The 26773-nt window shown below is 39.9% G+C and overlaps 1 protein-coding gene across 5 annotated transcripts in view; it reads right to left on the reverse strand.

The window, feature by feature from the left end:
• Positions 1 to 26773, reverse strand: part of GRIK1 (glutamate ionotropic receptor kainate type subunit 1) — a 394644-nt gene that overhangs the window by 99970 nt on the left and 267901 nt on the right. For all 5 annotated transcript variants that reach the window (XM_059164562.1, XM_059164564.1, XM_059164563.1 and 2 more), the window contains exons 4-6: positions 25273 to 25454; positions 6858 to 6911; positions 2489 to 2662 (exon numbers count right to left, since the gene is read on the reverse strand). In XM_059164562.1, coding sequence (XP_059020545.1) covers positions 2489 to 2662; positions 6858 to 6911; positions 25273 to 25454 — 410 coding nt within the window. The remainder of the gene's footprint in view (positions 1 to 2488; positions 2663 to 6857; positions 6912 to 25272; positions 25455 to 26773) is intronic.

The raw sequence follows: 26773 nt of genomic DNA on the forward strand, positions 1-26773 counted from the left end.
CCAGAAAGAGTGAACCATGGGATCTGAGAAATACAGACCCACTGGAATTGAAACCACGCGGCTTATCATCAGGAAGGTAGGGAAGAAAATGGTTTGAGTACAGAGGCAACCTGAGAAAAAATATTTGTTAGATTTGAGCCCCAGCTTGGGGACACGGCATGTGCTCTCTTGACTCACACATGAGTCCTCTGGATACCTTTAAACCTACCCTTTAAACTCGCTGTGACTCAGTTTTCACATCCCCAAATTGGCCCCCTTTACTAGAAGCCAAAATGAAACTGCTAACTTCAAAACAGCCTTTCTGAGGAAATAAAGGTCAATATTAAACTTCGTGGGATCAATTTCAAAACTATTTATTTTCTTTTTATTGTATCTGTATGAGATGACAGATGCTAACTAAACTAATTGCAATGATCTTTTCACAATATATGTAAGTCAGTCTGCATCCCTTAAGCTTACACATTGAAGTATACCAATTCTATCTCCGTAGAACTGGAGGGGAACTGATCTGCATTCTAGTGGGGGTTGTGTTCTACCACTTTTTTTGACTAGTATAGACATAAACTGATATATCTACTCTCCCCACTTTTAGTGCCCTGGTGAGATCTTCTCTTCTGTTCTGATAAATCTCCATTTCCTTTTTCTTTAGTTTATAATAAAAACAAGAACAACAACAAAGCCTAGAAATCCTTTTCTTAGGTAAGAAGACGGTAGTAAACTTTAGGCCAAATAAGAACCCTTCCATCATTGGGACTTGGCTCTACCATGCTTCCTGCCCATAGAACTGCCATTTGCCCAGGACATCAACAACAGTTCTGGGGGAGTAGCAGCACCCCATGCCTGGCCTGAGTTGGTGTGACTTGTAGGACCCTATTCTTTTTCAATGATTCTCTTCATCTCAGTGAATATGTATAAACTATCCTGTCAGCTCCGTATAACTGAATGCAGCAGATGCTTTTTTTTGGTAAGTTAAGCCACGCTTAGGATGAATATTTAATGTTTGACATGAATTGATAATCTGTGTTAACACAGCTCCAAACTCTTAACTTTTTTAGTGGTATATACCAAGGGCAGGTAACAATTACTAGAGATCTCAGCCTGTGACAGAAATCTCACTGGGATGCAAGATGGGTGGGCAGAGGGCTTGAGCCATATTTGCATTCACTGGAATTACAAATTCAAGAGGAAGAAGAGAAAAACCAGTATTCCAGCATAACTTTCTGTCTCTGGTTTTTTTTTTTTTTTTCCCTTTCTCTCTCTAGCTTGCCCCCTTCCCTTTCAGAGGGTCTGCTATTTCCCTGGATATTCTTTATTTATTCCTATTCAAAGCAATATTTCAAATCAACCAAGGCTCATTTGTATCAAAATGCTTTCCATCATTATCTCTCAAATCACTTTGCACACTTTAAGATTTATTTCAAGTTTGAAAAACAGGGAGCTTGAGCATGGAATCATCCAGAACTACTTCATTCATGCATTTATTTATTTTTTTTCTATTCATTTGCTTCTCATAAAAAAAAATGGTAGAAAAAGAAAAGAAATGCCAAGTTCATTTCTCCACAAGATGATACCTTTCAGTTATCGGTAAATTGTATCTTAAAAGCAAGAGTGCTTCTCCCGATGATGGGAACAAGAATGAAATACTATGCCAATTTCAAATGCTATTACCTGCCCATATTCCCAGTATCTTTCTCTTTAGATTACATGATTCCTACATAGAAAGCTTTTTTTAAAAAAAATTTCCTGCTCTTTTCTTCATCACGCAGGGAACTTCATTAGAGAAATAAAGCCAGGGGAGGTGCCTTTGACAACGAAAGACAAATGATGCTAGCGAGAAGCTCTCTGATGAGGCAGTTTGAAATTTATCTGTTCAGCAGAGTACCTCTCCCTTGTCAGGAGGTGGACCTGGCATCTGCTTCGAGAGTGACATATGGCCGGTGTGAATCACTGTCAATGTCTGCAATGTTTCCCTGTGCAGACCCAGGCAGGAAGAATGTGAACGCACTGACGTATGCGAACCTGGCGTTTGTCCATGTGTGCCCCACTCATTGAGATGCATAAGAAATGAGGGAGGCAGAATGGTTCTGGATCACCTGTGTAAGCTCCACGTCTTTCCCTACCCCCCTTCCCAGGGCCACACTTCCAGGCCTAAAACTCTCTCCACTTACCCTTGTTTTGGTTTCTGCTTTGTCTCCATTTGGCTGACAGTGATGGCTAACTCCTGTTAACTTTTTTTAATGAATTAATGAATTAATTAATTAATTTAGGTCAGAGGCACATACAGTCAGAAAGCTGAAAACAGAAGTTTTTGGTAGTAGCCCTGCATAGGCTTTCAAATCACCTAAGAACTTTACTCCTTCTTCTCTCATTCAAGTCAAGGCACGGGTTATAATACTTACTCACTCTATAGAAGGCATATGCAATTCTTATCCTAAACCCTAAGGAATTAAAAAGTCATCACAAATGATTTTATTTTAAGTCTACTTACTGTCATCATGCCATCCAAGAGGCCAGTCTCTGGCCTGGGGGGGGCCTGTAGTCTCTCCATGGACCACTTCTCAATGATGGACGACACGTGAGGGTTGTCAATATTAAGCAGCCGAAACCCAGTCATGTTTACACCACTGTACCTATAGAGTTCCAGATCTAAAGCAAATAAGTCCTGTGCAGTATTAAAAATGATAAAAGTAGCGTTAACATTTTCAATGTTCTTTGTGTAAAACAGAATAGTGATTGCAGAAGCAACAGGTAAATTAACATTAAAATGGCAGCTGTCCTCACACTGCTTCATCAAAGAATATTTCCTGCTGTTCTTCCCTTGCACACTGCTTGGGAAACTCTAAGGCAGCGAGCATTTTCATTTGTCCTCTATTTTTTGCAATACTATTAGAATTCGGATGAATCAAGAAGAGGAATTTGGCTGTTGATTATTCGTATGTCCTTGGGAATAGGTTACAGTATTCTGAGAAGTTATAGTTCTGTTTTAAAAATATAGTGTTTGGGGGCGTTGTAAGGGAGTGGTAAGTTGTAAGGGATTTATTTTATAGATGAAGACTGAAGTTCTCAGTGGTGATGTGAATGGTCCACGGATGACCCACTTGTCAGCCTCTTCTCCATCACTTCTTGCTGCCTCAGATCTTGTAAAGGAGACGAAATTTGGAACTTGCCCCTGCATGTGACAGGAAGATCACTTCCAGGAGGAAAAAAATACCATTCCCTGGCTCATTGACCCATGCCCCATACAATGAGGGCATGAAGAACATTCACTGGGCAGAAGCTCTCAATAAGAAGTGAAGGGTTCTCCTTCCTACCCTGTTGGTGGGAATGCAAGCTACTGCAACCACTCTGGAAAACAGCATGGAGGTTCCTCAAAATGTTGAAAATAGAACTACCCTATGACCCAGCAGTTGCACTACTGGGTATTTACCCTAAAGATATAAATGTAGTGATCCGAAAGGGCACGTGCACCCAAATGTTTGTAGCATCAATGTCCACAATAGCCAAACTATGGAAAGAACCTGATGTCCATCAACAGATGAATGGATAAAGAAGATGTGGTGTATATATACAATGGAATACTAAGCAGCCATCAAAAGAAATGAAATCTTGCCATTTGCGACGACGTGGATGGAACTAGAGGGTATTATGCTTAGCAAAATAAGTCAATCAGAGAAAGACAACTATCATATGATCTCCATGATATGAGGAAGTGGAGATGCAACGTGGGTGGCTTGGGGGGGGCCGGAAAAGAATAAATGAAACAAGATGGGATTAGGAGGGAGAGAAAGCATCAGAGACTCTTAATCTCACAAAACAAACTGAGGGTTGCTGGGGGGAGGGGAGTTGAGAGAAGTGGGGTGGGGTTATAGACATTGGGGAGGGTATGTGCTATGGTGAGTGCTGTGAACTGTGTACACCTGGTGATTCACAGACCTGTACTCCTGGGGCTAATAATATATTATATGTTAACAAAAAAAATTAAAAAAAAAAAAAGTGAAGTGCTCTCTTCAAGGAATAAACCGGAGCTTAGAGTTGTGTGAACATGAGTATCGTGACCATAGAACTAATTCCCCTTCAGGCAAAGTTTCAGGGAGAAAAGTTTAACCCACTTGCATTTTCCATTACAGATGAGGCTGAGTATAATCCAGAGGCTTATGTTCATTTATATTTATTTTGTCAAAGATTTTATTTATTTATTTATTTATTTGAAAGTGAGAGCATGAGCAGGGGAAGGGGGATGAGAGGTTAGGGACAGAGGGAGAGAGAGAGAAGCCGACTCCCCGCTGAGTAGAGAGGGACTCAGGACCGTGGGATACTGACCTGAGTCAAAGGCTTAAGCTTAAGATGCTTAAACAACTTGCCTTCGCTGATTCCTATATAAAATGATATAAAAATTTCAAGTTTCTTCTGGTGAAGAAAGGTTTCACTCTAACATATGTCATTAAAAATATCTCACATTTAAAATAAACCAAACTTTCAAAATAACATTTAATGGGAATAAAAGGAGAAAATCTTCCATAAAAGTTTAGTAACAGTGTAACTGTTTTGTGAAAGTGCAAGGCAAGATACTACAGGATCAGGGGCGGCTGTGCTTCCTAAGGAAAAGTAGCTTCAGAAACACCTCATGATCTGTATTTGTAGAAGATATGCACAGATTTGTTCTTTTGAATAATTCTTTACCCTGCTTCTTTCCTAAGATAACATTGGATTAGACTGTAAAGCTTTAATAGGGAAGATCTGTGCTCCTGGCTCAATATCAGAAAAGCGTTCTGCCTTCTAAATTGTTCTGTTTTCCACCCTTATACTACGTAACTTTCTTTCTTCTTTAAGTTTTGTCAATACTCATGGGCTAGAATGGTGAGAATATAAAACGCATGGCACAATGCAGACAAAACCCAAGGAAAATGTTTAAGGAAGCAAATTTAAAGAATAAGACCCTAAAGGGAATGCCTTTAGCATGCTCAATGAGGAAGGAAAGTTGCTTCAACTACAAGAAGGCAGAAAATTCCGGGATGCAGATGGAACCCCTCACAGGCTCCACAGTACTTAATGAGGTGCGCTCAAATAAATACAATACACAGGTACAAAATTAGGTTGGCGCACAAATTGAGCTTCCTATGCAGTATAGAATATGGCAAGTCCAGGATCTGGTTTGTAACATCTGCTTGTCAGTGAAGGATGAAAAAAGCAAGACTGTGAGGGCAAGTTGTTTGTTCCGAAGGGTCTCCGTGAAGACCAGGCTTTTAAGATTTTATTGTCTCAAATCTCAACAAAACCAGCTCTTAGGAGTGTGTACAGTAGGATGATAGAAAGTTCTGAGGCAGGTGTCCATGCTGTCTTGAGCAGAACCTTCATGGGGTTGGGGGAAGGGCTGTCCTTGTGACCTAAGTAAGATGCTTTTAAGTTCTTAGGGGTTTCTTCAACTGTTAGGATATCAGTGAGGGAGGGACGATCATGGAAAGTTTAGTTTAAGATTTTTCTGCCCTGCATCCCACTCCATTACCCCAAGCTCTGGAACAGTGATGCTTTTGGCACCTGCCCTGGAACATTGGTCTCCTGGTCCCAGAGATACTTGAGCGATACATACACTGCTTCCATCAGTAGTATGTATTCAAGGACAGCTGCCTGGTTCTTGTTCCAAATTATTTTATTTCCCTTACTCACCAGCTTACCTTGCCAGTTTAATTTCGTAAAATAAACTCTCAGGAAATTTCCCAGAACCTAGGTAGATTGCAGTCAACACACCACTACAGATTAGCAAAGAAGACTGGTTAGGAGGGGCGCCTGGGTGGCTCAGTAGTTAAGCATCTGCCTTTAGTTCAGGTCATGATCCCAGGGTACTTGGATGGAGCCATGTGTCAGGCTCCCTGCTCAACGGGAAGCCTGCTTGTGATCCCTCTCTCGCCATGTCTCTCTCTGTCAGACAATACATTTTAAAAAATTCTAAAGGAATTTAGGGGCACCTGGGTGGCTCAGTGGGTTAAGCCTCTGGTTTGGCTCAGGTCATGCTCTCAGGGTCCTGGGATCCAGCCCTGCACTGGGTTCTCTGCAGGGAGCCTGCTTCCCCTTCTCTCTCTGCCTGCCTCTCTGCCTACTTGTGATCTCTCTCTGTGTGTCAGGTAAATAAATAATATCTTTAAGGAAAAAAAAAAAAGGTTGGTTATGTGTTTTTTTCTCCTATGAGAAAGTGAAGTCTGTGTGTGTCTGATTTTTAAAATTGAATGAAAGCTATTACATCATTTTGATATGTTAAATACCCTAAATCATTCTTCCTTGATATGAAAATCTCAAAATTTAGGGTGTTATAGTCTCTTTTGAATTTCTTAGGTTCAGAACCATGATTCTTCTTCTTCTTCTTCTTTTTTTTTTTTTTTTTTTTTTTAGTGGTGAAAAATGTTCGCTGTGCAGAGCACCTCCCATGCTCCTTTTCTTGATGATCTTCAAAACACCTGGTCGGTGACCCGGACTAACCTAGCTATCTATTGGACACAGGCAGGAAAATCATATAAGATCAAAACAGCTGAGATACACTAGTGTGCCTTCTAATGTATATAGAAAATGTAGATGATTCTTCTTTATGACTCGTTTGTACTTTGACAGCTTTTATTTAATGAAAGTATCATTTAAATCCCTTTTCAGATGCACATGCACTGATGCTAGTAAAAAAAAAAAAAGAAAAGAAAAGAAAGGGAAAAAAGAACCTGCTGTTCAGCTTTTCTGGACTTACAGGATTTTTAAGAAAGTAAGATGAATCTCCATGACAATATCCTGCCTCTGACACCGGTGGGGCTGACTACTGAAATAACTGGAGACATTTCCTATACTGCATGCGATACATTTCTACCTGAAGTGCTTACCAGGGTTGTGAAAAAGTAGTGATAGTACTCAGTCATCATGCCCATGAACAGAATCTGCAAAAAAGAAATAGGGGGAAAGAATCAGAAATAGAATTACAATAAGAAATAGATCATTAGCGGGACAATTGCAATATCTTGGGGACACAGAGCAGGAAGGGGCTTTGGAAATCCACAGATTCAGCAGATCAGAAACCCGAGACAGACCCATGGCTGATAGGGAGCTGATGTGGGCAGATGAGGACTCAGGCCATTAACCTCCATCCAATGTTCTTTCATTAGACTATGTTCGTTCGCTCTTCGCTGAAGTGGTAGGTCTAATTTAAATTTAAAAAAATTAAAAATAGTTTATGTGCAACAAATTTAATATTTGGATCTGACCTTAATAACAGTGTTTTGCTGTCCTGATTGCCTAAGTGTCTTAGTAACTCCATGCTTAGATATTTTATTGATCTCCTTAGCTTTAATACTTATCATACTGCCTCAGAGAGAACTCATTAAATGTTGAACTGCAATACTGGTATGTAGATATATTTAAATGAGGGCTTATACATATGCATATCTCTGAAGCTTTTCTACTGCTTTCCCATCTTATCCCACAGTATGAGGAGGGGAAAAGAGGATTTGTTTCTAGATGGAAGGATGAGGACTATTTTGTACAAATGTCACACTGCCTCTTAATGTTAATCCTCAGTTACCTACTTGGGACCTTGACAGTTCTGGACGAGACATTCTGTGTGTTGCTTGTACCTGGTAGGGAATGGGGAAAAGCGGTGAAGAGAAAGGACAACGGTTCTAGGTGGAGTAAGTTTATTAGAATGGGATCCTACTTTTAGGTTCCTGGAAAAGAAACAGTTGCAAATGATTTGGAAATAAGGGAAGGTTTCTATGTCTTCTAAATCAAGAGTATCACCTTCCTTACGAGGGGGGATGTCAGCCAAGGACCATTTGGGTGCGGTTTCTTGGTATTTGTATAGAAATGTATGGAGAAGACTCAGAAATCCAATTTCCAAGGCGTTCTCCTCCCAACTCTTTTAAACTCTGAATGCAAATGAGAATCCCCTCTGGAGGTTTTACAATGAGATATTCTTTGATTCCATCACAGAGACATCCCAAACTGGAATTCTCCAGGGCAGAGCCTGGGTTTCTATTTGCCACAGCAGTGGTTGAAAAACCGCTGCTCGATGGAAAACATGTCCGTTCAGATCAAAACTTCAACAGAAGAGGGGTTGAAAAGATCTCAGAAAAGGCAACCCCTGTTATCAGAGGCCCTAGAAAGCGTCTAAGAAATGTAAACTTGAATGTTTTACATGAGAAGGGATAAAGAATGAAGAGCGTATCTGTTGACAGCACGGAACACAGGAATCCTGTACTTCTTTTGCCCTGTTTGCTAATGTAGAGACCAGAGGAATATTTAGTGAAATTGTAATGTCATGAAGGTAAGACAAATGACAAGAAACTCTCTGAATCATGAGCCCACCGTGTGTAAGTCACTCCTATGGTGATAACAAGACCAGGCGCACAAAAGAATTTTAAAAAGGGTAGAATTGCTTTAGGCCATCAATAACGTTTAAAGCCACGCATGGTGAGGTCTTGTTAGCTGGTCTCTTATATCACTGGAGCATAAAGAGCTAACCTGCCGGGGTCAGTCAGGAATCCAATTTTTCACTTTGGTCGTTAGATAGCGTAATTGCAGCCAAGACTACCTCTTCAGAGAGGATGGGGCAAGTTTTATGTCAAAATACAGAGCTGGACACTGAGATTCAAAATATTGTTTCTGAAACTGAAAAAGAAACAAAAAGGCACCCGAATTTTTAGCTTTGCACATGGGCTGACTTTTCTTTTAAAATCTGATAATGGAGACATTTAGTTACCAGTTGAAGGCATAGGCATTCCCCCCTCCCTTTTTAAGCAACCATTCAACTAATGCTTCTTGTTATTTTTTAGTTCCTGAAGACAAGTATTCATTTGATATACCTCTTATTTAATGCTAGAAAAAAGTTATGAAGAGGCAGTGAATATTCACCTAGCAGGTCTACTTTTAATGCAGAAAGAACCCTTGGGTCGTCTGAGTATGTTTTTCATTTAGCACACTAGAAAAATCTCTGTTCTTGACTTTCCCTACCTAGTGCATGGGTCAGTGCCTCCTGATTCTTCCCCTGAACATCCTAGAAATGGGAATTAAGAAATAGGTATAGTTGTGAATCATTCATCTGCCACCTTTGTGGACTCTCTAGGACACAGGTGAATGAAGCTTCTGGGTAAGAATAAAGCCAGAAGCACGAAAAGTGTGCTTTTTAAACAACTGTCCATGTGAGAATCTGCGGACTGGTCTGGACCAGCAGCTCTGTCATTTAATAGTAGCATACTTTATAAATAAAAGTATTGCATTCACATGACGATTTTCTCTCTACACATTGGCATTTCAACTAAAAGTCATTAAGGGATTAAGAAAATGTCACATCAAGATAAATGTCAGTTTTTCAAATAAAAAAGTATAATCATGATATGGGGAGTTTTCTAGTCTGCAAAATTCACTTTTTCCTTAGAAAAACTACCCTCTTTGAATTTTGATAGTGTGCTTGTCTGCCAGACTAGGCAGGCGGTGCTGATCTAGGCAATGTATACTTTACCAAGGCAGTATTGCAGAAACTAGTTCTGGCTACCTTTAAATCATTTTTAACAACATACAACACAACACATCACACACACTAATGTCTAATAAATGTGGCTGTTCAATAGTATTGATATTGATGACATATTATCCTTCATTGCTTCTGCTAATATATTCTTTTTTTTTTTTTTTAAAGATTTTATTTATTTATTTGACAGAGAGAAATCACAAGTAGACGGAGAGGCAGGTAGAGAGAGAGGAAGGGAAGCAGGCTCCCTGCTGAGCAGAGATCCCGATGCGGGACTCGATCCCAGGACCCTGAGATCATGACCTGAGCCGAAGGCAGCGGCTTAACCCACTGAGCCACCCAGGCGCCCTAATATATTCTTTTAATAATGTTTTTTTCTTAACAGAATTATTCTTAGTAAATAACTTGATATCATATCATTGACTTAGATTGATAGTAAAAAATTCAGCCCTTTCAATAATATTATATATTTATAAGAGGGATAGACTGAATATCTACTACTCTTCTTGATTTCAGAAGACCCATAGTTTGGACATAATTTGTGCCACTGCCAAGTTCCCGGCTGGAAAAACAATGGGTAGGATTGCATTTCCTGCCCTCTTGTGTGGGCCCTCTTGGGTGGGGCCATGTGCTGGTTTTGGTCATGGAGGGAGGAAAGATACTGACATAGGTCACCCTCCAGAGATTTCACCCTGATAGGTGACTAACAAAGTTATGAGGGCCATAGCAAACTGTTTCTGTTCTGAATAAATATAATTTCCAGTTGCATGAATATTGCATGGCGTGTAAGTACTTTTTTTTTTTTTTTTAAATGACTTTGTTTTGAATGCTGGGGAGTTGAGGGTGAAAATTGTGGTTTCTCCTTTAGCAACAAGTAGAAATACAAGGTATATATTTTATGTGTGCCAGTACCATTTAGCTTTGTCTTTCTCATCTAATTTCCCCTTTCTTTCCAACTTTTCTCTTTAAAAAAAAAAAAAAAAAGATTTTGTTTCAAATGTACTTTTAGGCTGAGTTAATTCCTTGTGTAATAAATAAATAGCACATAATAAATTATCGTGGTTGGGAGAAGCCAAAAGATCTTTTTCACATGAAGAGGGATGGACTATTCAGGTCTCATGTAGCTGAGTTAAGAAACAGAAAAGGCTCCCAACAAAATAATATTCAGAGTTAATCATACTCTATGTCCCTGCAGAATTGGTTATAAAAATTTAAAAGAGACTATGATGGTTAATTTCATGTGTCAACTTAACCAGGCCAATGGCTTCCTAGATTAAACACTATTTCTGGGTGTGTCTGAGTGTGCTTCCAGATGAGATAAAGCAGATGAGCCCCCCAAGCCCCGCAAAGTATTGGGTATCATCCAGTCCACTGAGACCCTGAATAGAGCAAAAAGGCAGAGGAAGGAGGAATGCATCATTTTTCTTACTGCCTGACTGAGCTGGAACTTTGCTTTTCTCCTGCTCTTGGACTAGGATTTTCGCCATTGGCTCTTCTGGTTCTCAGGCCTCCAGACTCCAACAGGAATTACACCACAGCTTTACCGGGTCTCCAGTTTGTGGAGACAGATTGCGGACCTTCTCAGCCTCCAGGTCAGGTGAACCTATTCATAATACATCTTTTCACATCTATCTCCTATTGTTTCTTTTTCTCTGGAGAACCCCGATTAACACAGAGAAAAATACCAAAAGACTAAAAGTCTTAATACTTTGCCTATGTATGTTATTCCATGTTATCTAGAAAACATATTCCTTAGACCAGCAAGATGAAGGGTGACTCATACCTATTGGAAGAGTTTCTCTGGATTATACTATTATGGAAGTGCTACATGACTATTCTGTTGTTTCAGTGGCTTGAAAATAATTACAATTTTCTTCCTTTTGTAGTTAAAATGAATCATCAGAAGATAAAATAAAACTCCTTGGCAGTTGACTCTCCAAAGGATAATTCTAACGGTCCCACTCTTATTATTATACCATGATACATAGTTATTACTCATTAACAAGGGTGGCCCCACCTCAGCCCATCTGCTCTCTGGAGCTTTTATAGCAGAACACTCATGACCTTGTTAACAGCACCATTGACTTTCCTTGGTGTAGTCCTGTTGTTCTCAGTAAAGACTATCTCTTGGATTTATATGGGTTATCATATAATACCTGAGCAGCACAAAGATCATGTTTTAGTTTGTCTCAAGAGCCCTCATTCAAGTTCAGATGAAGATGACCAACATAGTTTGTGGGTTGTAACTTCTGTGGTTGGTGACACAGTTGGCCTATAAGATACCTAGAAAGTCTTTGGGTAAAAGTCTTCTAATAACATGTCCTGGTATCTCAAGTAGCCTGTACCATATTTCAACATGATCATTTTTCAGAAGGCAATGCAGTGCTATAGAGGCAGTAACAAAAAAATCCTCTACAAATTCTCAGCATCCATTACTAAGGGCAAGCCGTATGTCACAAATAATTGGCATCTGCTGCTATCGTAATAGCAGAAACTTAAAATGGAAACTGGAGTGCTCCTGAGCAAATTTTGAGTATTCTTGTAATATTTATAAAGGTTTTTATTACTGCTTCTTTCCATTGAAAAATAGATGTCTTAGAAGTTTATATTGGCCTACCTAAAGAGTATTGCTCCTTTTATAGCCTTCTCAATATCAGGATAAATTCTCAGCCATTAGACATGGTTTTTAGTCAATAATTTCAACTGAACAACTTCCAAATGTATGACATGCTATGTAGCTAAAATAATGGTTTTACCTCAAGATAGAAATAAGTTATTTCTACATAAGAATAATCTTTAGGAAATCAGTTGAATGGTATCAGGTTTCAAAGCAGTGATTTTAAGAAGAAGGTCTGAGAGTTAGGTTTTAGTTCTTTCTCACCTGCCAACTGGGGTATTGTAGGCTGCATCTACACTATCCTTTTGAGAAGGATGCTTCTTTGACAACACACTTTTAGTAGAACAAGCTAAGTATAAGTAGGCCTTGAGGTCAGTCTTTATCATTGTAAAAAAAAAAAATCATGTCAAAATAAATGATCATAACCTATATCTACAAAGGTAACAATGGAATGCATAGGAAATAGCATTAGGTATATAGAACTCTTTATGGAGTGGGCTAAATAATGGTCCCATAGAAGTGTCCATATCCTAATTCCTACAACCTATTAAAATGTTACTTTATATGTGAAAAAAGAACTTTGCAGAAGTGATAAAGTTAAAGATTTTAATTTTGGAGAGGGTTACTCTGGCTTATCCAAGTGGGGCCAATATAATCACAGGGATCCTTATAAGCTGGAAGCAGGGGGTCAAAAGGCAGAGAAGGTGATAGGAAAATAGATGGGAGTGGGAAGGCCATTGAGGTGGGGCCACAAGCCAAGGAATGAGGATAGCCTTTAGCAGCTGGAAAAGGCAAGGAATTGATTTCTCCCCTAAAGCCTTCAAAAGCAATGCAGTCCTGGCCACACCTTGACTTCAGACTTGTGACAACTGTAAAAGAATACTTTTGTATTGTTTAAAGTCACCACATTTGTGAAAATTTCTTACAGCAGCAATAGGAAAGCAATGCACCACATCTGCTCATCTTTTGCGATCTCAGCACCTGAGACAGCACCACTTTGGTATAGTAATAGTAAGTGCACATGTCAAGGAGAAAAGTGGTTGAAGTTGAAAACATTCTAAATTTTTCTGTGTCCCTCCATTCATATATACATGCTAATGATGTGCATATGTACAAATACAAGCCGCCCACAAAGAGAGTCTAGGGCTTTTCCTTCCTCTGGAAGGTAGTGCTTTGCCATGGACAAACCCAAGCCAGTTTCCTCCTGCCTCCAAGAGAAATGAAAGAAAAGCAAAGGATTTTCCACAAAGTGCTGATGGATGAAATGGCCATACTATTTGAGAGTATCTTTAAGTTTTAATTTTTTTTAAGCTTCTCCCTCTAGGAAGTTTGGCCAGGAGGAGAAGGGAAACTGATGTTCATAGATATTAATAAATGGAATGAAAACCAATGAGGTTTAGTTTCACTCTGGGACATCATCCCACTAGAAGAACCAGATTGTACCACCCAGGTGCACAACAGAAGAGATTATGATATTTAAGGGATATGGACTGCTGACAATAGAGCAGGAGAAAAGATTTTCCCTGGCAGAATGAAACAGGCAACCCAGCAAAAGGAGAGAGTAAGGATTTTGGAGGATTACATGAACGGAAAGAATAAACCTTCTGCAACATCCAGGAAACACTGGTGGGAAAATGATATTTAAAAAAGAAGAACACAGTGTGCCTGAGTGGCTCAGTGGGTTAAAGCCTCTGCCTTCGGCTCAGGTCATGATCCTGGGGTCCTGGGATCGAGTCCCATATCGGGCTATCTGTTCAGCGGGGAGCCTGCTTCCTCCTCTCTCTCTGCCTGTCTCTCTGCCTACTTGTGATCTCTCTCTGTCAAATAAATAAAAATCTTAAAAAAAAAAAAGAAGAGCACAATGGAAGAAAAGTTTGAACAGCAAAGTGTTCAATCAATCTACACAAAGTACTGAACAAACCTGGAAAATTAACAAAATAAAGATGTTGAATACATTTTAGTCTTTTTGTAACAAGCTACTTTCCTAATGGTGGTAACAAAATCTATATCTCCAATTACCCTGAAGATAACTATTTGAGGGAGAGATGGGCATGCAGCCATTAAATAGTGATCTTGCTGGTCTCATGAGATATCTATAGAGGAGTGAAGTCATCGTGAGTCTGGGTTCCGTTCTTCAGCTTTTCAGACTTTTAGTCAATTTATTTAATAACTATCAGGCTTTGAAACTATTTATATGAGTGTTTTTCAGTGTATTTTTAAAAAACACCAATGCCTGTACCCTATCAGTAAATATTCTCATTTATTTGGTCTGGGATATGTTCTAGGCATTGGTATGTGTTCAGACCTCCCCAGGTAATACTCACATGCAGGCAGAGCTGAGAACCATCTATTTATATTAACCAAGCTTATATTTTTAAGCAATAACAAAAATTATCATAGTGACTGTTTTCTGAGTGTTAGAAAATGCCCACTGCTGTCATAGGTTTTGGTTTTGGTTTTGGGTTGTTTTGTTTATTCATACTACTGGAGAGAAGGTGCTTTCTTCAATTTATAGATTTGAAAGACAGGGCATTGTTATAGCAGTTGAACCCAGGTTGGATTTCAATCCTGGGTTCTTTGTGCTATGTTAACTTATTAATTGATTATAGGAGGTATATGTGGCAGGAAAGTCAATATTTTTTTTTCTAAGATTTTATTTATTTGACAGAGAGAGAGCACAAGCAGGGGGAGTGGCAGGCAGAGGGAAAGGGAGAAGCAGGCTCCCTGATGAGTAAGGAGGCCAATGCAGGGCTCAATCCCAGCACCCTGGGATCTTGACCTGAACTGAAGGCAGAGGCTTAACTGACTGAGCCACCCAGGTGTCCTGGAAAGTCCATAATTTGTGCAAAGTTCTCCTGTTCAGTGAGAACCCAAATAAAAGCATGTGGTTATTTGGTGAGACCAGAGTTAGAACCACAGGAGTTGGAGCTTTATCATAAGAAATGAACCCCCAAACTAAGAGAACTTGATAAGCTGTCCATGTAGTTTTGAGGGAGCCTTCTGTCCAGAGTTGGACCTAGCTGTACAATGTTGTGCCTTAAGACAATGCGAGCGTGGTGGTTGAAGGCCCAAGAATTTCAGATGAGAAGAATGAGGTCACATTTTTTATTTGGAACGCACAGTTTTTGAGGCTACATGGATGCTGGATGGGGAGAAAAGGGGGCTTGCAACAGAGCGATCAATTGTTGCAGCGTAGGAGAAAGATGATGACGGAGATGGAGGAAAGAAGGTGGAAAATGAACCATATTCAGAAGGCAGAAGCTACACCATTTGGTAACACACAAATAGGAAGGATAAGGTAGAGTCAAGTGAACTCCTAGGTTTCTGGATTGAACAATTGGCTGGTGTCTCTGGTCACCAAAACAGGGGCAGAAGGAGAAAGTAGTTCTGGAGAACTGGATGGAGAAAGGTAGAGGAGAAAATGTAGTGTGTTAAATTTGGTGTGGAGATTTAATGACATCGAGCAAGGTATAATAGGGAGGCTTGGAAAGTCAGGCTTGAGAGGAGGTTTGCGGACCATGGTCACAAAGTTTAAGAAGTAATGCAGTGACAGGGTTAACAGTGGGAAGCACTGTATCAGTCTTGTAGTTTTGCCTAGGCACATATCACTAATGATATTGCTGATGGTGATGTCTCACATGTGGAATATTTCATGCATCAGCGGTGGGCTTAATGCCTTATAGGCATTGTCATATTGACTTCTCTCAGAACAATGTGAGATATGTACTATGACTTTCCCATTTTACAGATGTAGCAAATAATGAATCGCAAAGTCCTCTATTAAATAGACTGGCGTTTTTCATTATATTTTATACACTTAGATTTTATTTATTTGACAGAGAGAGAGCACAAGCAGAGGGAAAGGGAGAAGCAGGCTCCCTGATGAGTAAGGAGGCCAATGCAGAGTTGGCCAATACACTAGAGTTTTTCATTATATTTTATTCCCCCTACCTTGGTGTAGTCTTTAACACATACAAAACATCTAATATATGCTAGTTGAATAAAGAGTGAAATTTATGTCCTACGTGGTCACCCTTAAGCAGAAGGATTTGTCTAACAGTCATGGGGAAAGTAGGGTGGGAAGATTCTTTTCATAAAATCTTACATTTATGAAGGGTTGAAGAAGCTGATGTGGTTAACATAGCAAAGTGATTTTTAACCTACTTCAGTCTTAGGCTTCTTTAGAGAATCTGATAAAAGCTATGGATCTTTTCTCCTGGAAAAGGCACATGGAGGTGAATAAACATCCCCCAAATTTTGAATAATGCCGAGGTTCACTAATCCTGCTAAAGGTTTAAGACATGCTTTGATATCAGATGTTTATAACCTGATTCCTTCTAAATTACCCCCACTTCTTTTGCAAGGATAATTTCTCTTATCACCTATTACAACCAAATTCTGATGTAGCTGGAATTAAGCATTAGAGTATTTCTGAGGCATACGTGTGATTTTTATTACCTCTCAATTCAGATAGAAACAAATCTACACTCTTTTCCAAATCTACTGTTTGGAAGTTTTTCCAAGTATGCAATTGGGCATCCTGTGCACTAAGAGTATAGACACATTGCAAATTCCTTCACTACATTATTAGTTATTCACAGAGGTCAATTGATTCTTGTGCATATTAAGTAACATTCTCATATCTATGAACCACTCCTTATAACCAAAACTTACTCTATGCTTAGGAAATGTAAATGCATTTTAATATCAGCCTGAGAGAAACAATTGGGTTGAGAATGTGTTGCCAAAATAATTATATACGGTACTACAAATTATCATCAGTTAGAATAAATTGAGAGTCATCATTATTACATCGTCAGGATTTAGCCAAAGTAATGAACTTCCCATCAGTTGTCTCAAAGGCTACCAAAGGACTTCAGGGACTTAAAAAAAAAAAACAAAAACTGCTTAATTATTCCCTCATTTCTTTTTTTTTTTTTTTTTTTGAGAGACTTGAAGTTTATTTTGCATCCTTCATATCCTCTTTTTTTTTAATTTAATTTTTTTATTTTTTATAAACATATATTTGTATCCCCAGGGGTACCGGTCTGTGAATCGCCAGGTTTACACACTTCACAGCACTCACCAAAGCACATACCCTCCCCAATGTCCATAATCCCGCCCCCTTCTCCCACACCCCCTCCCCCCAGCAACCCTCAGTTTGTTTTGTGAGATTAAGAGTCACTTATGGTTTGTCTCCCGAAAGCCTACTAAGTACAAGGCAATGTGAAAATTCTTTATGTTTGGACACTGGGAAGAGGATTCCTAATCACTTATATGCATGGAGGCTCAGAGCAAAAGAGAACCTTAGCAAGATTAGAATCCAACAATCCTATTTTGCAGATGAAGTCACTGTGTTGAAGAAGAATCAATGGTCTTGCTCAAAGCAGCATGTTTAAAAGATCGAAGAAACTCACAATGAGATATCACCTCACACCAGTCAGAATGGCTAAAATCAACAAGTCAGGAAATGACAGATGCTGGCGAGGATGCGGAGAAAGGGGAACCCTCCTACACTGTTGGTGGGAATGCAAGCTGGTGCAGCCACTCTGGAAAACAGCATGGAGGTTCCTCAAAATGTTGAAAATAGAACTGCCCTATGACCCAGCAATTGCACTATTGGGTATTTACCCTAAAGATACAAATGTAGTGATCCAAAGGAGCACATGCACCCGAATGTTTATAGCAGCAATGTCCACAATAGCCAAACTATGGAAAGAACCTAGATGTCCATCAACAGATGAATGGATCAAGAAGATGTGGTATATATACACAATGGAATACTATGCAGCCATCAAAAGAAATGAAATCTTGCCATTTGCAACAACATGGATGGAACTAGAGCGTATCATGCTTAGCGAAATAAGTCAAGCAGAGAAAGACAACTATCATATGATCTCCCTGATATGAGGAAGTGGTGATGCAACATGGAGGCTTAAGTGGGTAGAAGAAGAATAAATGAAACAAGATGGGATTGGGAGGGAGACAAACCATAAGTGACTCTTAATCTCACAAAACAAACTGAGGGTTGCCGAGGGGAGGGGGTTTGGGAGAAGGGGTTGGGATTATGGACATTGGGGAGGGCATGTGATTTGGTGAGTGCTGTGAAGTGTGTAAACCTGGTGATTCACAGACCTGTACCCCTGGGGATACAAATATATGTTTATAAAAAATAAAAAAATTATAAAAAAAAAAAAAAGAGGAGCTATTTACTGAAAAAAAAAAAAAAAAAAAAAAAAAGATCGAAGAAACTCAAATCATTGCCACGTTAAGCCCTGGCTTGAAATTCCAGCCTTGCTATTAATTAGGTGGATGACCTGGAAATTCATTGATCTCATCTATAACATGGGATATTTTGAAGGATAAGAAGAGATCCTAGTGGAATGCATAGCATATTCTGGCACATAGTGAGTGCCCAATGAATGGTGACTATTTTATTCTATTAGGGCAAGAGCAGAATTTGCAACTGGATCTACCAACCTTCAGTCTAAGACTCTCGTCCCAGTCCCTTCCTGCTTTAGAAATGAGTTTCCCTGTATTTGACCAGTCTGTGGGCATTGGGTAGCCACATTCTATGACTTTAATTTTCAAGCTCTTTTTTTTTTTTTTTTTTTTGATCAACGGGGCAGGGATTTATTTTATGTTGTTGTTTTTACTGTTGTATCTTTCTCACCTTCAATCAGTGCTCAACAAATATGTGTTAAATGAAAGAGTGAATTTTTCTACTATGTCTCTACTACAGTCTTTCCTTGGTTTCAATATAATCAACATTTCTTAAGGACTTATGTAAACTAGACAAATGATGGGATGTTGGAGAATAGAATGAAACACTGCATTAAAGGAGTACAGAGTCTAGTTAAAATGTGTTCCATGGGGGGCGCCTGGGTGGCTCAGTGGGGGGCGCCTTTGGCTCCGGTCATGATCTCAGGGTCCTCTCTTCTCAGCAGGGAGCCTGCTTCCCCCCCTCTCTCTCGGCCTGCCTCTCTGCCTACTTGTGATCTCTCTCTCTGTTAAATAAATGAATTAAAAAAAAAAAAAGATTTAGAATGTGTTCCATGGTCTAACTGTGAAGAGAATCACTTGGCATCTTAGTGTACATAAACAGCAGCAGATTGGGATTTTTTCCCCCCTCCCTTTTAAATCCTGAGGTAAGCTTCGAATCCCAGCCTCCCAGCCTAGCCATTGCTGGCTCTGTGACCTTGGGCAAGTAACAAAAGCTCGCTGAGCTCGGTCAGTTTCTTGTGTACAGAATTTTCTCATAAGAATTAAGTGAATGATGCATTTTATCTTCTTAGCAATGGTGCCTGGCACCCAGGGAGTTCCATCAGAGGTAGTTCTTAAGGTCTTTGGCCTACTCTGTGTGTGTATGATTAGAGATGGGGTTACATATCTGACTTAGTGGGTATGGGTTCCCAACACAGGTTTATAACCTCTTGGCACACCACAGTTATACTGTTTGACTGTCTGTTTTCTGTGTTGAGAGGTGAAGACTGATAGTGCTTCTGTCCTGTGGAAACACAAAATGAACCCCTTCTAACCACCTCTCTTTGTCCCAGTCCTGGGCAATAGGTTCAACTTCTATGAGGAAAGAATCAATGCATAAAATTATTTGATTAATCAGCATTGCCCTTGCATGTCCTAGTAGAGGGAAGCCAGGATTTAAACAAAAAAAAAACAGAAAAAAAAAAGAATTTTCTCCCTGGCCTTGTTATGCTAATTGACAGAAAGGAAAAAAAAAATAAAAATAAGAGCACACAAATGTTGACAGGAGAAAATGTGATATAATCCCACAAAATATTTTGGTACTAAAATGTTTTATGGAGACTAATAGCTCAATTATAGCTTCATATTCATTGCTATAAGTGTTGTGAGGGGAAAGAAGTCTCTCTTCTGACACACTTGTTCATGTAAACAAGAGAGCAGGTTTCCTGAGTCAGAAACAGTATGTTCATGCTTGGTATGGCCGCTCTCCAGCTCAGGGACTTGGCCCAGGGACACAGCTTCCCTGCTGGATGGAGTATCACAGTGTTCCCTCCCTTTCTGTCAGGGAAGCATTAGGATTCCGGCTACCCTGCTTGAAATTGTGACTTGCCTTCTCAATCCTATTACAGGATTTGAAAGTGACTATGCATTTCTCTGAAGAGGTAAATTTATTTTCAGGAAGTGGAATCGTAGGCTGAAATGCATTACAGTTCTTAATATAGGATTTCGGGGATTGAATAAAACCTTCCTTTGAGGAAACTGAGGCATAGAAGAACAACTTATTCAAATGCCTTGGCAGAGTTGAGAGTATAGTACACTACGTCCGATGGAAGGGAGGTGATTTTGGAGATTGCTTTTATCAAGAGCTTCAAGAATATTTCTTGGATCATTCATTCACCCTTTTCCTTTACACATTCAACAGAGCAGTATTGAATGCTATGTTTCAAGTAAGGTACATGCTTGGGATTTGGAAGAACAAGACAAAGGAGGTTTCTATCCCCTTGGAGGTCATAGTGTTCTAGGGAATATGGACAACAAATGAGTCAATGCTGGGATGTTTGCATTAAGAACATACTTATCACATGGTAGATGAAATTATTACTATCTCTGAGCTTCAAATTTTGTTTAAGATTTTATTTATATATTTGACAGACCAAGATCACAAGTAGGCAGAGAGAGAGGAGGAAGCAGGCTCCCCGCTGAGCAGAGAGCCCAATGCGGGGCTCGATCCCAGGACCCCGGGATCATGATGAGCTGAAGGCAGAGGCTTTAACCCACTGAGCCACCCAGGTGCCCCTGAGCTTTGATTTTTGCGTGCAAAAGAGGGATCAAACTAATTATACCAAAAATTACTGTGTAGATCCAAGGAGATAGTTTCTTAACACCCAGCATGGCACTGGGCACATTTTAGGCATGCTAGTACAGTCTTCTTATCTAGTTCCTTACCTTTAAATTCCCTCCCATCAGCACTCTCTTGGTAGAATCACACTTATAAGCCAACAAGGAGGCAGATAAGGTGGCACTGAAGAGTCAGTGGGAAGAGAGTGGGACTTGGAGGAAGTGAAAGCAAAGAGTTGTAGACAACTAGGAGTGTCCACACTGGAGACAGGCTTGGAGAGAGGAGTATCCTTGTGAAGCAGCAGGACACCAGCTGGGAGGTGGCAGCTGCACAGGGAGAGGAGAGGACACCAAGTAATGGGATGGGTCCCCTGCGTGTGCTGCTGGCTGCTGGAGCCACTCTCAGACTACAGAAATTCATGAAGACAGTTCATTCATATGAAGTCTCTGTTCCTCTGTAACCTAATCAAGTCTTGACATTTGAATTTCTAACTAATTTTTGGGAAATAACTCCTCAGATTCTCATCATATAGCACTTGTTCAATATGAATAGAAATAATTACTTTGCTGGAGTGATTAGCATGCCCAAGAATAACTATAGACTTTTCCCCAATTTTTACTTTTAGATAAATGTCAGGTATCTTCTTTAAAGTGCATTTGATTTCTTTTTTTTTCCTGAAGAATCATTAAAAAGTAGTAAATATGATGAAGGTGCAGAGAAATGCACGGAAATAATGGGAAATGTACTTGAGAAGAAAGCCAAGTTGACCTGGCAGAGAAAATTTTATCAGCAATGATTTTAGTCACCATAAAAGCAGGAACTATTAATATTAATATCCTCTAAAGGAGACCAGCAGCAGGTGGTTGTGTTTTCTCCAGACATTTCTGGAAGCTTATTTTGAAATGGAAGGGCTTATCCATTCTGAATGGGGGTCCTTCACGGTAAAGTGGGCACACAGGCTCTGATAATAGGTGGTCTCCAGACCATGAGGCAGCCTGGCCAATCAGAGAGTCACCTGGTTGGAGCACTTAACATATCTGAGCTTTAGTTTTTTCAACTCTGAACTGAGAATACCAAATTTACCCTGGGGTTATTTGAGGCTGCATAAGACAGTATAGAGGATGCCAGGCACCATCATTTGCACTTCAGTAGAAGAGGTAGGAAGAGATTGGTTGACTGGTGGCCAGAATTAGGATCTTGAACTCCTGTACTCTCCAGCTTCCCTAAGGACACGCTTGGCAGACAGAGGGGACGTCTCTTCATTTCTACAGGTTGTTGCCCAAAGGTAATGGGTCAAGTCAAGCTGGACCACACGGAGCACTTAGGCCTCATTTTGACCTTAATACAAAGTCCTGAGGTCTTCAATATCTTTCCAACCACACAGCTTCTTGGAGGTCCAGATTAAATCTGGTTAAACCAACCAGGAGCCCCCCACCCCCATCTGTAGCTCAGCAGTCTACAACAAAAGTTGGATGAACATGCTCTTTACTAGTTTCCTGCAATGCCTCACAACAATCTTACCATGAACCTAATGAGGAAGAGTAAACACAAGATAAAATATGACATGGCAAGGACAGAGGCAAAAGGGTGCATGACAATGGCTAGAACAAAGCTGAACTAATTCCTCACTCCCTTACCCCAGCAGACACTTCTTGGGTATGCTTTACTAAGAAGAGTTTTTTGGTTTGTTGTTCAAAAAATTGGTCTTTGGGGCGCCTGGGAGGCTCAGTGGGTTAAAGCCTCTGCCTTTGGCTCAGGTCATGATCCCAGGTCCTTGGATTGAGAAACCACATCAGGCTCTCTGCTCAGCAGGGAGCCTGCTTCCCCCCTCCTCCTCCCCATTGCCTGCCTCTCTGCCTACTTGTGATCTCTGTCTCTGTCAAATAAATAAATAAAATCTTTTAAAAAATTGGTCTTTGGGGACACCTGGGTGGCTCAGTTGGTTAAGCAGCTGCCTTCGGCTCAGGTCATGATCCCAGAGTCCTGGGATCGAGTCCCACATCGGGCTCCTTGCTCCACAGGGAGCCTGCTTCTCCGTCTGACTCTGCCTTCCACTCTGTCTGCCTGTGCTTGCTCTCGCTCGCTCTCTCTGACAAATAAATAAAATCTTTAAAAAAAAAAAATTGGTCTTTGAATGATGTAATCTCTATGCTACCAGGAAAGAGCCAGTTGCGTCAAAAGAACATTACATCCATATTTATTGAAATAGAGGAAAAACTCTAGCAGCTCTTTCCCAGGCTTGCCCATTCTAAGCCTGTGCTTTAGGGGAGAGGTTGCCAGTTATGTGAGCCAAATGGGTATCTCAACAGGAAAAGACTCATCGGCAAGAGCTTGTCTTAAATGTAATGGAAGTCCCCAGTCTCTGTTATAACAGACTCCTGGGAAGAGATGCTGCTTAGCATTTTGAGGGCTACACATAAAATCTGGGTGTTTTTTTCAGTTCTGATTCACACCCCTTTACACACTTTAATGAACTGTATTGAAATTCTCAAATGAAGCCTTAAGATAAAGTGGGCTGATTCTATTTATTATACCTTTAAAGTGAGCTGTGGACATCAGTGCAACATGCTTGCTTTCTTTAATGAGAAATCATTTTAATTATAATATCCGAAGATTTGTTAATGCAACTGTACCTAAAAGTTGGTAACACATACTTTCCTCCTAACTGGAAAAGCAACATTTCATAGTGGATATGGTGCAGGATGGGAGAGAGGAGGCTGAGTTCCACTTTCTTGATCCTCTCAAGTGAGAAGATTAGCCTTGATGATGTCTCAGGTTTTTTTGTTTGTTTGTTTGTTTGTTTTTAAGTAGACTCCATGCCCTGCTTGGAGCTCAATGGGGGCTTGGATTCACGACCCTGAGATCCAGACCCAAGGTGACATCAAGAGTCGGACACTTAAGCAACTGAGCCACCCCGGTGTCACTCTAAGATTGTTTTCAACTGCAACTTAAAATATGTTCTATGACTTGAAATAGATTTTTAGTGTAATCATCCAGGAGATAATGGGAACCTCTAGTCAACTTTCCTGATTGTCTACTTTCAGTGAAATTAAAGACTCAACACTGAATTCAATGGCTTCGGGGAGATGCCCTTCAAATATGAGATACAGTACTGGAGAGTCATGCGCAATGGCCACTCTAAGAGCTCTCCCAAGTGATTTGGTAATCCGCAGCTCTACATTTGTGCAGGGTGTTGGTCTACTTGTGAAATTAGTGCCCATTTCCAGTCAACCACATAGCACATCCCAAACCTTTTAAACTGGGGAGTACAATAATGGTTTGTCATTTCAGATAAGAACATTGCCTTATGCCACAATAACTGCTTAAATTAAATACAAAGAGACACCCATTAAGGCCATGTAAATATGACCTGGGTATTTTTCCCCATGTTTCTTCAAATTCATCCCTTGATCTTTTATTAATGCATCTATTTTAAGCATCTCGCTAGCCTTTTCCATTGTCTTTGTCTATGCCAGAGTTTTTCAACCCCAGCACTACTGGCATTTTAGGGTAACAGTTCTTAGTTGTGGGGGATGTCCTGTGCATTATAGAATATTTAGTAGCATCCCTGGCCTCTAAATACTAGTTGCCAGGAGAGTGCCATTGTCCCCAATATGACAACCAAAAATGTGCCTAGACATTGCCAAAAGTCCCCGAAGGTACAAAATCACTCTGGGTTGAGGACCCCTAGTCTATGCTTTATCTTCCTTAGACCAGTAGTATATCTCCTGAAGTGCTCAGGAATGATTACCCTGTTGTTTTCATTATTCCTAACATTCCTAACATCTTTCATTTACATACGATTTCACAATTTATCAAGTGTTTCTACCCACAGTATTCATCAAGATTATGCATGGCAGCTCATTGTCTGTGACAAGTCAGAAGAGAGAAGCATCTTTTCATTGTTGTCCCTGTGTCCCCTTTTCACTATGCTCAAAATTCTACATGTTTGACAAAAGAGGTCTTGCCATGAGGAAGATGTATTTAGGACAAGTCAGGTGTTATAAAATGAAATCTGCTCAGTTCTTTCAAGAGATGTAAAAGAAAAGATGTTTAATAGCCTTGAAATGTCATCCTTCTCTGCTGACAGGATCTACACACCTCCCAATACATAGGACCCCACATCTACAACTCTATCCAACGGGTGGCTTCTTTGAATTCCCTGAGCCCTATGAACTCCCTGAATCCTTTAAAAGTGTTCTGAAAGCTGTAATCCTCATCCTAAACCTGACTGCTGCAGTTTCATCAGGCTGCTCTGAGTGAAGCCAGATGGCATTTTTGAAAAAGAGATATGAACAAACCCCCCCCCCCCACTTCACCCCTCCCTACCCCTCTTACCTGCTTAAGGATTTCTGCAGCTGTTCCATGTGAACAATCAAATATCACATAGAACTCCTTGCCCTTCTTCATCTCCTTGAGCAAAGGCTTGGCATCTTTATTCCCAGAGGGCAGCTGGCGGATTTTGATTTTAATGTTATATCTGGAGGGAGCTTTGATGAGCTCTTGCAGACGAATGAGACCTGGAAAATGACATTCCATCATGCAAAAGACCGTTCTGTCTGAAGAGGATTTGTTTATTGCCATTTGCAGTCAAACTCATATCATTCCCAAAATGTATCAAGTGGCCACCTTCCTAAAGGTTACACTATTGACTTCTCATTTGTCATTTCCCTTTCTGTGGTAGATTATATTGTATTTTCCTTTTGTGGGCTTGTGTGGTTTGGGAACACAATTTTCTTAAGTGAATGTTGAATTTAGTTAAATGCACTTATCCTCTCCAGCTTTCGGCCAACACCACAAATCTTTAATAAACCAAGTCTGTAACTGTGAAACTTTTGTAAACAAAAGTTGCCTGAAGTTTCTAAAGGTGTTAAATGAAATGGATAATGCTTGCTTAAAACAAAACAAAACAAAACAAAAACAAAAAACAAAAAACAAAATATAAGCAGACAATAGAATAGGAGTATTAATGTATAGCACACTGTTTCCCCGCTAATTAGCTGGGTTTTTTTTTTTTTTTATAAACATATATTTTTATCCCCAGGGGTACAGGTCTGTGAATCACCAGGTTTACACACTTCACAGCACTCACCAAAACACATACCCTCCCCAATGTCCATAATCCCACCCCCTTCTCCCAAACCCCCTCCCCCCGGCAACCCTCAGTTTGTTTTGTGAGATTAAGAGTCACTTATGGTTTGTCTCCCTCCCAATCCCATCTTGTTTCATTTATTCTTCTCGTACCCACTTTTAGCTGGGCTTTTTATATAATTTTTCAGTTCCTACCATATAAACTATTTAGAAATGGCTCTTCACATCTTCTTTCTAATATGATTGAACATTAAAGTGGAAAATCCTTTCTTGATTAAAAAAAGATAGATTATAGAGTTTTTAGAGATTCTGATAATAAAAGCAGAAACAAATTCCTTTAAAATCGACCATCGATAATTGTTGGAAAGTGTACACAGCCAACTAACATAACAGAATATTTGATTTACCACAAATGTGAATCTACTGAGCTACCATTCGTTAACAGACATACTTTACTGGGAGAAGGCAAACAGCTGTACAAAGCCTCTGTTTTACTTCCCCAAATTAACTTGTGATTGCTACAGTGCATGATTTCGGCTCTCACTTGAGGACTCTCATCACATTGGAAAATTGAACCTTTTTAAAAAAAATTATGACACAGTTCTGTGTCTTTAAGATTTGTCAACTTCAGGTAATCAATAAGGAATGTTAAGTTTTATCATATTCAGACGCAAACTTGGGTATGAATCGTCATGGACATGGATGTCAGCTACTTCCGGACTTGATACATGTCTTTCATTTTCTTACT

This window comes from Mustela lutreola, chromosome 2 (assembly GCF_030435805.1).
Source record: "Mustela lutreola isolate mMusLut2 chromosome 2, mMusLut2.pri, whole genome shotgun sequence".
NCBI lineage: Eukaryota > Metazoa > Chordata > Mammalia > Carnivora > Mustelidae > Mustela > Mustela lutreola.